This window comes from Sciurus carolinensis, chromosome 6, assembly GCF_902686445.1.
Source record: "Sciurus carolinensis chromosome 6, mSciCar1.2, whole genome shotgun sequence".
Lineage (NCBI taxonomy): Eukaryota > Metazoa > Chordata > Mammalia > Rodentia > Sciuridae > Sciurus > Sciurus carolinensis.
In genome coordinates, this window is record NC_062218.1 from 47,826,054 (window position 1) to 47,839,463 (window position 13,410).

The 13,410-nt window shown below is 37.3% G+C and overlaps 1 protein-coding gene across 1 annotated transcript in view; it reads right to left on the bottom strand.

The window, feature by feature from the left end:
• LOC124986645 (cAMP-specific 3',5'-cyclic phosphodiesterase 4D-like) overlaps positions 1 to 13,410 on the bottom strand; it is an 833,189-nt gene that overhangs the window by 196,018 nt on the left and 623,761 nt on the right. The window contains 2 exon segments of the mRNA XM_047555161.1: positions 9,735 to 9,819; positions 9,822 to 9,925. Coding sequence (XP_047411117.1) covers positions 9,735 to 9,819; positions 9,822 to 9,925 — 189 coding nt within the window.

The following is a 13,410-nucleotide window of genomic DNA, read 5'->3' on the forward strand; positions in this document are numbered from 1 at the left end:
TCTGTGTTTAAAATTATATATCAAAATTTTTCCTATTTCAGTAATTAAAAAAGTATTTAGCACATGCTTGTAAATGTGTTTATTCAGTATATTGAATTATTTTCTTTGATAAAAACCAGTGCAATAGAGGAATTTTCCAAGGGTGCTAATGTCACAAATAACCATCAGCTGTTTTGAGTACTGGGCTAAGTTGACTTCCACCAAGGGGAAGAAGGAAGTTCAAAGGGGCTGAGCACACAAGAATGGCTTTCACAAGCATCCTCACTTTGTGTTCTAGGAACAGGCTCTTCTTTCACTGTTGATCTTATTTGACAGGCCCATTCCTAATGTCAGTGGCCCCGCCTCTTGGTTCTTCTCCAGCATGGGTTCCTCGGAGGAAGATTTATGGGAAGTGTGTGCAACTGTTTTAAAAGACGGTGTGTGATAGACTTAGTGGATTAAAAGGACCCATCTGATCAAATAGAGAGGAAAGCATTATGTTTAATGTGAACCTACTATGTGTCAGGCACAGGCCTCCACCAATGGGCAATATCTAATTTCGAGAACTCTGCATTCATGGGTACTCATATTGCCACTACAAGGCAAAGAACCAGGCTCTGAGAACTTAAGTAACTCATCACAGTCATGCCCTTGGCAAGTGACTGAGGTCAGTGGTTTCCAAATGCCATTCTGAGATCTGGAACTTGCCCAACAGAATGCTCATATGTTGTTGTCAAAGCGAGAGTAAACATGGGTCATAGAGTGAGATATTAAAAAAGTTAAACATATTTCTTGGGAAAGCTCTTTTATTATGAGATTATACAATTTAATTTTTTATTGAAGTGAAAATGCCTTTTTAAAAGAATGATGGTGTATGCCAGTGGGAGTTTTTTTGTTAATAGCCTTTATCTGACAAAGTGCAAATTTAGCAACCCTAGGTTATTCTTCCAGGTGTTTTTTTTTTTTTTTTTTGACATTACAGATCATGAACTCTCAAGGTATGGAAATATGCAGTATATCTGATTTTAAACTCAGGCTTTAAAACACTGTTTTGTTTTGATCATGATGCTTTCTGGGTGCTCATGTGAATTTAGACTATTCTGAGGCCCCATGATGTAAATATTCTAGACTCTAGAAAAGTGCTGCCAATAGAGATTCCTACAATCATGAACATATTCTCTCTGTGCTGTACCATATACTATCTACCAACCACAAACATACAAACAAATCAGTCAAACAAATAGAACCAGACTTGGTTACTGAAACAAATTCTGAAGTTCTCTGAGTACCAAAGAGCAATTAATTTTGAGATATGGAAATATGAGATGTGCATGTAGCTTTGGTCTCCCTGGGAGTTAAAATGTTTTGGTCTTGGGGTCATTCATGATGTTTACTAGGAGACAATGTCATTCTCTGAATTGTTTAAACGATTTCCTGTCCCATTGCAACCTCTCACATCTGTAAAAGGGTGATGGGCTGTTTTTTTCTCTTCCTGCTTTTGATTGTCTGCTTCTAATGAGAGGGTCATAGCAATTGGTGCTTTATACAGGCTTAAACACCACTGTCCAGTATTCAATAACAGCAAGTTTTTCTTGACCCAAGGTTAGGGAAAACACTGAAATCTCAAGACTCTGAACAGAGAGCAAACATAAACCTTGAGAGAGACTGCAGTTGGCAGATGGAACAATTCAATTGTTGTTGTTGTTGTTGTTGTTTTAATTTTCATTGAACCTGACCCAAATCATACCTCCAAGTGCCAGGAATCTCAGCAAAACCCAGGGTCTGCATTTCTGACTTGGTTTTTCTTAAAGAAAAATGTGGGTCTGACTGAGGCTTTTTCTTTCTCTATATTTGTAGTAGTCTATCTTGAGACATTTCATGTTCTAAAGGGTTAGGATAATTTAGTAATACTTCTTGGTATATCTTATCTTTAGACACACATCACATAAATGTTCTAGTGGTGGGATTATTTCTCCTTATATGGCTCAGAGAACATACAGGAGACATTGAGAACAATTTTTTAAGAAGCTAAAGTTGAAAAGCAAAATAAACATTTTAAATGATGAATGTGTAAGTGAAAACAGGTATTAATACAAGAATCCCAATATAGGCTGCCTAGCTCCCTTATTTGTAGAATTTTTAAGATACCTAAATAAACACAGGAATGCATGCTCTAAGCATTGTTTTACCTTGTTTATAAATCTAGGATGTCTTCAAATGATATCCTGACATGAAGTAGGTGCTACTGATATTTGCTGAATGAGTAAAAGAATGATATTCATTCTAAAATGCCATCCAGTTAGTACACTCCTTTATTTAGAATGTGGTGGAAGACACAGATTGGCTACCTCCAATGGAAATCAGCTTTCTTCTTTCTCCCAGCCTGCCACCATCTGCCCCACTCCCACTACCCACTATCAAATTTAAAGTTCAGGAAATTTCCATTTTGTAAAGCCCTGAAACCTGCTTTGGATTTCAGACTTCTATAATACATGGAAGAAAGAAGGTAGAGATAAGAAAGCAAGTGAGGGAGCCACCAGGTTCGATACCCACCACAGGTGGAAACAGAACTCGGTTGCAATGGCCATCTGCCCTTTACAATGTCAAGGAAGAACCAATGATGTCTGCCTATGGTTCTCTCATTTGGGACTGCATCGCACTGAAGCACTGTCCAGGTGACTGGGCTAGCTTTTCTGCTTTCAAGATGTTTTTCCAATTTTTGTAATAATAATTTGTTGGTTTATTTTACTAGAAAAGGTCTCTCAGAGGTTGTATTCTTTTAACATACTGAAAAGAGGCCGATCAGTTCTTCCTTGACCAAGACTATCCCGTTTGATCACTGGCAAGTATCTGATGCCTCATGGATTGTGGGATAATCACTTTTATTCTTAAATCATCCCTTTTCCCCATGTTTTAAACATTAGGTGTCACCCTTCATAAAGTATTAAGTCTAAGATAAAATCACAATTATATAATCAAATATTTACAGATTTAAATATTTTATCTTCACATTGCTTATTCCTCTTATACACAGAAGTTGGAAAAGGCTCAAATGACTGTGTTTCTCAGTTTTGTTTGTTTGTTTTTACAATTAAACGAGAGTCCAAACATGGAGAAGCGTAGTAGATGTGAAGGAAACAAAGAAAATTGCTTGGTCAATATTAGGGCAAATTTCTCCAAAGGTGGAATAGTATTGCAGTAGACTTATAGAAATAATGAATTGCTACTATATTTAGTTTGTTTGCATTTATTTTTTTCTCTGTTTTAAAAAAAATTTCATGACTGATAACTTCTCTTTTAAGATTCCCTAAGACCTCAGGACATGTCTATTCCTTTGACAATAATAATCATGGGGTATTAGTATACAAAACTCAAATAATTTATTATGTTAAAAGACTGGAGTACAAGGATAGTCAGGCACATTGATACCATCTCACTGTAATAATCATTAAAACTGACTCTGGGCCTCCTCTCTTGCTCCCTCTCTTTGCCCGCTTTGCTTTATGGAGTGTATTTGTTCTACTTCATGGATCATTTTTTCTAATTCAATAAATCTATGCTTTGTCTGTCAAAAAAAATTGACTTTTTATTTTTACCCTCTGGCACTTAAAATATGACCATTCACAATGTCAAAACATTCAGATCTCCTTTTTATGATTTTTTTAAAACACAAGAATAAAAGTTTAAAATGTATATTCAGTTGGTTTATTTTTATTTTTATGTTTTTGGTACTGAGAACTGACCTCAAGGGCACCCTACACTGAGTTACATGCCCAATCCTTTTTCTTTTTTTATTTTCAGACAGGGTCTTACTAAGTTGCCGTTACTGACACCTCAAACTTGTGATTCTCCTCTCACACAAGTAGTTGGGTCTACAGGCCTGTGTCACTATGCTTGGACTCAGCTGGTATTTTTATTTTCTTTAGTTTGAGAATTGAAAAAAATGTGTTTCAATTGTCTTTTACTATTCATGGAACTCCTGGAGTGTTTGTTTGGTTCTGTACTGGGAATGGAAACTAGGGTTTGAGCATGCTAGGCAAGCACTCTACCACTGAGCTATTCCCCTGGTCAACTTCTATTTTTTATTTTTTGATTCAGAATAAAATATCCTTAGTGACTGAACGAAGAACAAAGATGCAGAACAAAAAGAAAGACTAAAAGGAAAAAGACAGATGGTATTCAGCAAGTACTCTGGTAATCAAATATCTTAGAATATGGTGTCAATGGACTTCTTGAGATCTCGGAGCTGGTGTTAACATCTGCATCAGCACTCCACACTGACAATGACAACAGCGGCCAGTTAGCAGGAATGAAGAAAAAGAGCAGTCTAAATTATTATCAAGAAAATATCATTTTTTTTTTTTTTTTTGTGGTGCTGGGGATTGAACCCAGGGCTTTGGGCTTACAAGGCAAGCACTCTACTGACTGAGCTATCTCCCCAGCCTGAAAATATCAGTTTTGAAAATAATAAAAAAGAGTTTGGCTACCTGAGATCCTAAAGGAATTAAGAACAGGATATACTCTACTCTAGCACTTGTCAAATAATTCATGACTTTGAACCTATTGTTTTTTTCTTTTCTGACAAATTTTTTCTTTATGTAAAGATTTTATTTAGCTCCAGTCCTAAGGACATGAATCAACACTCTAATGCAGAGGTTCTCCAACTTTCTTAGCCCATGGCATCCTTAACAACTCATTAATTTTTTATAGCAGTGCATTGGCCCAAAGAAATAACTAACAAATGGGATTATTAAGTAGTTTGATCCAAACAATTAAATAAAATCTTATCTCAACAATGTAATACCTATTGAACACTATGCATCTTCTCACTTTGAAATGAGATTGGGTGCTGACTTTCTCATTTCTGGTTCCATGTCGATTTCTGCTCAGTACTTGCTTTTTATCTAGCAACCACTGAAAACCCAGTTTTGCAAACATGAGGTAACAGAATGGAATGTCATGATCTAAACTGGAAACTACTTGACATTGTTTTGCTTTCCAGGTGATTGACAGATGTTTCTGTGTTTCCAAAGAATATTTCAAATATCCTTTACACCTATGTGAGTTCCCTCTGGAACCCCAGAGAATATTTAGGGAACCCTCGTCCTCATCCCTTTACTCACACCTCAGTTGGGAACACTCACCATTTTGGCCATGATACCATTTTGAATTTAGTTAACAGAAGATGGCTTTCAAATGGCAAGTCAGTTTCCTTTGGAAATGTTTATTAGTGTAATAAGATCTAAAACCTAGCTAGGACAGAGTTAGAAACTTTACTTATATCTAGTAAGACTAGCTGTGTCTTCTTTTTATTTTTGGAGATACCCTAGTGGGGCCAAGGAAGCATCATGTAAACTATAATAAAAAATATGAATTGACAAACAGGTAATCCTTCTGCCTTTTGCAGTTCTGGACTAGAAGCAATGCACCCTTCTTCTCAGGCAGTCGGGAGGAACTTTTTAGGATCCTGAATGTTAGCATAGTTCAACAGACTTGTGTATGTTTGCTGGGTGGGTTGCATTCTTGTCTTATTACCCTCTGACTACTTTGAGCTTGACCAGATTTTCATAGCATCAAGTAGTTCATTTGGTCAAATGAATTTAGTTTTGCTGCAGTAGTTCACAGCACTTTCTTCCCAATGGCATTATCAAAATAATATTCTCCTAGAAATGGTAAAAATGTTTTTTGTGTTCCTAAACAAGATTAAGATCACTGGACTTTGGATCTCTTGCCTGCAAGTGGCATAATAATGTCCCTATTGAAAGGACTGTGAGGACCTCAATGAAACAGCAGGTGTGAAAATACCTGGGAAAACAAAGGGTAGAACATGCAATGTGAGTTATGATTATTATTACTGACATTATTAGCCTTTTTTTCTGCATATGCCTCAACTTCTTTCCCACTATTATTTATAGAAGATAAAGTAGTAATATCCAATCTACTAGGAAGTGATTGTTTTCCTCACTTTTCAAATAAATTAAACAATTACATTCCGAATTACTGAATGTTTAAAGGTTTTCTAAAGCATTTCATTCAAATAGACAATCACAAACCTTCATTGGTATTGTTTGTGCTTAAAATTTCTCATTAGGAAAGTTTAACTAGACTGATAAATGTAAAATCCTCAAGCACAGATGAATTATAGACATTGGACAATCTGCACAGCATTATGAATGAGATAAGGTAAGAAAACAAGCTTACATATAGCCACAGGAGAAGTCCAATAAAGAGAAGGCATACTCCTTTATGTGCAGAAAACCTGGGATGTATCAGATTTATACTGAATCAGTAATTATTTATTCTACTTATCTTTCTTCCTCCAGAAGCCACATCTCCCTGGTTGAAAGAATGTGCTTCATGTGTTAGTGAGTGTGAAAGGAAAATCTTATTTCTCTGATGTAAATATCCCAAGGGAATGGGAAAACTGAGCATGTTCAAGATGTTATTTTTCTCTAATATAGAATTGCATCATGGCCTGATTAAACTTGTCACTTTTACAATGAGTCTGAGCTGATAAAGAAACTCTTGTACTGGTCCAGAGTAAGATGAGGTCATCCCTGTCAGTGGGCTTTGAATATAAAGGCCCTATTTAAATATGAAATGTTATAGGCCTTTTATAAAATACACGTGTATATTTAATCCTTCCTATCTTGAGTAGAGGGTGTGAAGGAACAATCTATATATACTGGTACTGGAAGGTTGATTTACTACAATTGTTGAAAACAGGACACAAAACTATATAAAGTTTATTAATTCATTGTGAGTTTTTTACCTGGTTTCTATCCTAAACCAAAATTGTCTCGCCCTTGATAAAGCTGGATTAGATGTCTTCCATTCAAAATCATTATTGTTACCTATGGGGATATTTAGTGTTCCTTTATTCATTTCCATTCTGTTTTTTCTTTTTGATCTGCATGGTGGTTGTCTTAGTTGTTCCTCATCCTTCTCTGGTTATCAATGGCTATATGTTCTATGATTGCAAAAGTAGAGATCATTAGCCATTAACTCTGTAAACATTTCACTCCTTCATCTCCAGATTTATGTCTCGCCTTCCACTTGCTTCTTTCTTTTTCTTCCTAAGGAATACAGTACTTGTCTCTATTACTTTTTGGAGATAATCTCTTTACTTGAACCCAGATCATATTTTTTCAGCAATAACAATTCCATTTTTATCCTTTTTTCCTTGAATTTTAGTGTCTATTTTCACTTGTCTCAAGTGTTCCAAATTAAAAACATAGCTCCCCTTAAACTTAACTCTACTCTTATTCTCCCCCTCCCTTTACTCATTAACCTTCTCAAAAGATGCATGTACTTGCTCAGATCTTAACTCTCAGCTCTCTCCTTAACCTTCTGGGTTTCTAATTCTATTACTTGACTGGAATGCTTCACTCAACTGTCATTCAAAGACCTAGTAATTATAGGTGGTAACTGGTTCTTCTAAATTCTCCTGGTCCTCTGGACTACTATTTCTGCTCTTTGTCCTTTTGCCTAATGGTTGTCTTGTTCCCCTATCCTCAGCCTGTAAATGCCAAATACATTACTCATTACCAGCTATCAGGTCTACTCTCTGTCCTTTATTCCTCACATAAACATCACCATTTTACTCATTCAGGGTAAAAACTAGCAATCCCTTTGATTCTCCTTCCCTAATGCCTATTCCCCAACACACACACACACACACACACACACACACACACACACACTTCTGTAAGCTCTGTCTCTCTTGCATCTGGATCAATCTCTTTGCTCCATGGCCACTTCCTTCGTTTCTGTGAATTCTGACATGAACCTCTTCCCTGTAGTCACTTCCCTGTGCCCACATCCTACAATAGAGTGATCGCAATGCATGGAAACAAGAATAAGATCGGTGTGAACCTTAACTAAGAAACTCTGTGGCTCTCAGCTCCCTTACACTGCATCTGAATCTTTCTCTCTTGCCACACTTTGCTCCCAATGCAAAGTAGACTGTCATTCCTTAACTGAGCCATCCATGCCTCACATTTTGCAAATGTTGTTCCCTTAGTCTGTTGTTTCCTGCACTGCTACCCTGGGCAGAAAACACCCTTCTCTTCTCTGTGCTGTTGTAGTGATTTGTAAATACTTTAAGGATGTTATACCCCAAATTTTATAACAATGACCTAAAATTCCAGACCTCCACTCCACCCTCCAGACTGGGAACTGTAAATACACTGTAAGTCTCAAAAAGTGTTTTCATTATGGGTGAATAAATAGGTAAATATCCTGAATTTCAAACCTATGAAAGTGGGATAAGAATAACATAGAAATAGGGCCACTGAGAACAGAATGTTGTTTAGAAACAAAGAGTGGACAACAATAATAGAACTGCTAAAAAATAGCCCCTAGTAACTATAGTTTATAATGAAGAGTAAAACTCAACTTCATTTCTAGAATTCCACTTAGACTACCTTCAATACTTCGATGATCTGTTAGGATACCTAGACTAACACAGGCCCTTAGGGACCTCATAGAGTCTAATTGGTATAAGATGAATTACAACCCACTACGTATTTCTGAGATGATGTTATGAGAAGATGGTGAGTGTAACTGGACAAATGTCTAGACTCAGAGGAGGAAAGTGGAGATCAGAAAGCTGCCAAAAATGGCAATGCAGATCTACACAGAAGCTTTCAGAACACAGAACATGGACAGTACAGTAAAAACAAGAATGGAATGTGCTACAAAAATGAGTTAAAAATAGTACAAAATCTGCAGTTTTAATTATTTTCCAGTGTGTGCCATATCTTCAATGATATTTGAATCTGTCCAATGTTTTACATGCTTACCTCTAGTGCTTCATCTTTCAAAACTGGTCTAATTTGAGAAAAACCTCCAAAACATCTCTCAAGTGATCTGGCAAACCCAGTGCTAACCTCTGAATATATATCAGTTGGGATACATTCAAAACACTATCCACTCACAGAGATTTTCTAACTGACTTTAATGTTTTTCAAAATATTAGAAAATATTCATTGTGGCAGGGCAGCTAAATCCACGTCCTACATAAATATAAGCTGACAATTAAGTGTAAGTTTCCATTAAAAATGCAATCCTCACTTTTCCCAGCGTGCTTTCTGGGAAAATAAAGATGTCTTATCAAGAGTGACAGAGTATTCAACTTAAATCTACCATTCATTTTCTTTTTTTTTTTTAATGTAAACAAATGGGGTACAACTTGTTTCTCTGGCTGAACATGAAGTAGAGGTGTACCATTTGTGTAATCATACATTTACATAGGGTAATGATGTTTGATTCATTCTGTTATTTTTCCTTCCCCCCACTCCTCCCACACCTCTTTTCCCTCTATAAAGTTCCTCCTTCCTTCATTCTTGCCTCCCTCCCACCCCCCATTATGTATCATCTTTCGCTTATCAGCGAGATCATGCATCCTTTGGTTTTTTGGGATTGGCTTATCTCACTTAGCATGATATTCTCCAACTTCATCCATTTGCCTGCAAATGCCATAATTTTATTCTTCTTTATGGCTGAGTAATATCCATTGGATATATATACCACAGTTTCTTTATCCATTCATCATTTGAAGGGCATCTAGATTGGTTCCCCAATCTGGCTATTGTGAATTGAGCGATTTGTATAATTTTACTCATTCTTTCTGCTTTAGAGAAGAGTGATGCAGTTGACCAAATTTTTGGCACTATTGCATCATCAACTCTAGAGATAAATTGGGTAGGTTTTGGTAGTGTCTCCCTCTTCACTTCTGCCCAGAAGGTACTCACATATCACTGGCAATGGAGGAGTTCCGGGACATAGACTTTGGAGAGAGGTCATAATCGCTGTCGGATCGATATAGGAAGGACTCCGGCGTTGACTGTGGACAAAGTTTGCTTGGAGAATTAGCCCAGACCCTGGGCTGGTCATGGGATCCAAGGGACTCCGTCCCGCAGATGTGCCATTGTCCACATCAAAACTGTGAATGAAAGACAAGGAGTTACGATGTGGTAAACACTTATGTGTTGATATTTTACCAAAACATTTAACTTCAATTTAGGAATTTACCATGAGAAAATTTATGGTTGATTCCTGCTGGTGAAAAATGATAATATTAAAATAAACAAAAGTTAAAAAAAGAAACACAGACGCATATTGGCTTCAAATTCTGGTTTCCTAACTTTTGATCAGATACATAAGACAGATCTTTCTAAACTCAATTTCGGCTAAAAAGAAACCATTCTTTAAAAATAGTTCTTCTAATACAGGATTGCTTGTTGGAAAAGAACAAATACATAGTAATTCACTAAACCTTTGAGTTCAACTCAACAAGTATCTGTTATATGCCTATTATCATTATTCCTCCAAACCTGGGCTTCTTTCCATACCCAATATACATATCCAGCCACTAATTTCCATTGTATCCACTTCCCTTCATTCCTTATTACAGGTATTTTAAATCTAGGATTCCATGAACTCTCACCTACCTTATTATAATAGCTTTTCTATTGGTCTCCTCAACCCATCTTCCAACCTATACCAAGTGAGAATCTCCTTAAAATGAAATCTGACCACAGCATTATTCCATTTAAAATCCTTCAGTAATTCACTAGTACCTTTAAGTTGAAGCCCAAACTTCTTTACTAGGTTACAAGTCTTTGCTGTTTCTCTCAGTTGCAATTACTTATCTTCACAACCTCAACTGGCAACCCTCTGCATCAGGTGCACTGTGCACTTATTGAAGCAACACACCCTCAGCACAGGATAGCCCTGCCTCGCTTCTGCTTTTTCCTGCCTAACTATTGTTCATCCTTGAGGACTCAGACTTTTACCTCAGCCTGGTAACTCAGAGATTCATGAAATGCTCCTTCTCTATGATCCCAAGACACTTCTCCATTCCTAATGACAGAATTTACAATGAATTGAAAATGTTTACCATCCAGTCTCCATTCCTAGACTGTGAGCTCTCTGAAAATAGAGACTCCAGAATATTCTTAGAGCTTCACCGGGCACTGGTTAGGTAGAGGTGAGTAGGGAGAAATGACAATGAAGAGTGACTGAAAACCCCAGGGAGGTTTTATCTAACAGGATAGGGACCTGGAGGTAGGGACCTGGTATGTTAAAACCACCCCCAGCCATAATTAATGACATCCCTTTAAGAAAAAACAAGTTTCTGGACCATGTCAATCATTATCTCTTGTAACCATGTCTCCAGGACCCTCTCTTATCACCGAAAGTATGTCACAACCTCCCCTCACCCTGATAGCCAAAACAGCAAGATACTCAAAGTAAACTTGATGGAGACTTTTAAAAAGGTAGCATAACCAATTAAGGGAGCAGGAAATTGAGACAAAAACCTAAGGACTGGATTTCCTTACAAACTCCAACGCTGGAGTCCACGCCCTCCTCTCTGCAGGAGCTCTGTGCAGTTCCTATGCTGTGTGGTGCCCTCACTTCTTGCTCTAATAAACTTTTGCTTCCTACTCTGTGTTTGGCTGGACTTGTTTGGGCAATATTAACAACAGGGGCACCGGAGGACTGTGGTGGCTGCCCAACTCCATGTGGCAGGCCCCAGGCCTGGAACAGCATTTCAAAAACAGCCCTTTCTGATGATATGATTGTATACTTAGAGGAACCAGGAAATTCCACCAGAAAACTTTTAGATCTCATAAGTGAATTCAGTAAAGTAGCGGGATATAAGATCAATGCACATAAATCTAAGGCATTTTTATACATAAGCGATGAATCTTCAGAAAGAGAAATCAGGAAAACTACCCCATTCACAATAGCTTCGAAAAAAATAAAATACTTGGGAATCAATCTCACAAAAGAGGTGAAAGACCTCTATGATGAGAACTATAGAACACTAAAGAAAGAAATTAAAGAAAACCTTAGAAGATGGAAAGATCTCCCATGTTCCTGGATAGACAGAATTATTATTGTCAAAATGGCCATACTACCTAAAGTGCTATACAGATTCAATGCAATTCCAATTAAAATCCCAATGATGTACCTTACAGAAATAGAACAAGCAATTATGAAATTCATCTGGAAGAATAAAAAACCCAGAATAGCTAAAGCAATCTTTGGCAGAAAGAGTGAAGCAGGGCGTATCACAATACCAGATCTTCAACTCTACTACAAAGCAAAAGTAACAAAAACGGCATGGTATTGGTACCAAAATAGAAAGGTGGATCAATGGTACAGAATAGAGGACACAGACACAAACCCAAATAAATACAATTTTCTCATACTAGACAAAGGGACCAAAAATATGCAATGGAGAAAAGATAGCCTCTTCAACAAATGGTGCTGGGAAAACTGGAAATTCATATGCAACAGAATGAAATTAAACCCCTATCTCTCACCATGCACAAAAATAAACTCAAAATGGATTAAGGATCTCGGAATCAGACCAGAGACCTTGCATCTTATAGAAGAAAAAGTAGGTCCAGAGCTTGAACATGTCGGCTTAGGACCAGACTTCCTCAACAGGACTCCCATAGCACAAGAAATAAAAGCAAGAATTAATAACTGGGATAGATTCAAACTAAAAAGCTTTCTCTCAGCAAAGGAAACTATCAGCAATGCGAAGAAAGAGCCTACAGAGTGGGAGAAAATCTTTGCCAATCATACTTCAGATAGAGCGCTAATCTCCAGAATCTATAAAGAACTCAAAAAACTCTACACCAAGAATGCAAATAATCCAATCGACAAATGGGCTAAGGAAATGAATAGACACTTCACAGAAGAAGATATACAAGCAATCAACAAACATATGGAAAAATGTTCAACATCTCTAGTAATAAGAGAAATGCAAATCAAAACCACCCTAAGATTCCATCTCACCCCAATTAGAATGGCGATTATCAAGAATACAAGCAACAACAGGTGCTGGCGAGGATGTAGGGAGAAAGGTACACTCTTACATTGCTGGTGGGGCTGCAAATTAGTGCAGTCACTCTGGAAAGCAGTGTGGAGATTCCTTAGAAAACTTGGAATGGAACCACCATTTGACCCAGCTATCCCACTCCTTGGCCTATACCCAAAGGACTTAAATCAGCATATTACAGAGATACAGCCACATCAATGTTCATAGCTGCTCAGTTCACAATAGCCAGATTGTGGAACCAACCTAGATGTCCTTCAATTGATGAATGGATAAAGAAAATGTGGTATATATATACAATGGAATATTACTCAGCCATAAAGAATGATAAAATTATGGCATTTGCAGGCAAATGGATGAAACTGGAGAATATCATGCTAAGTGAGATAAGCCAATCTCAAAAAACCAAAGGACGAATGATATCGCTAATAAGTAGATGATGACACATAATGGGGGGTGGGAGGGGTTAGTGTTAGGGTTAGAGTTAGGGTTAGGGAGGGGGGCAAGAATGGAGGAAGGAAGGACTGTATAGAGGGAAAAGAGGGGTGGGAGGGGTGGGGGGGAAGGGGGAAAAA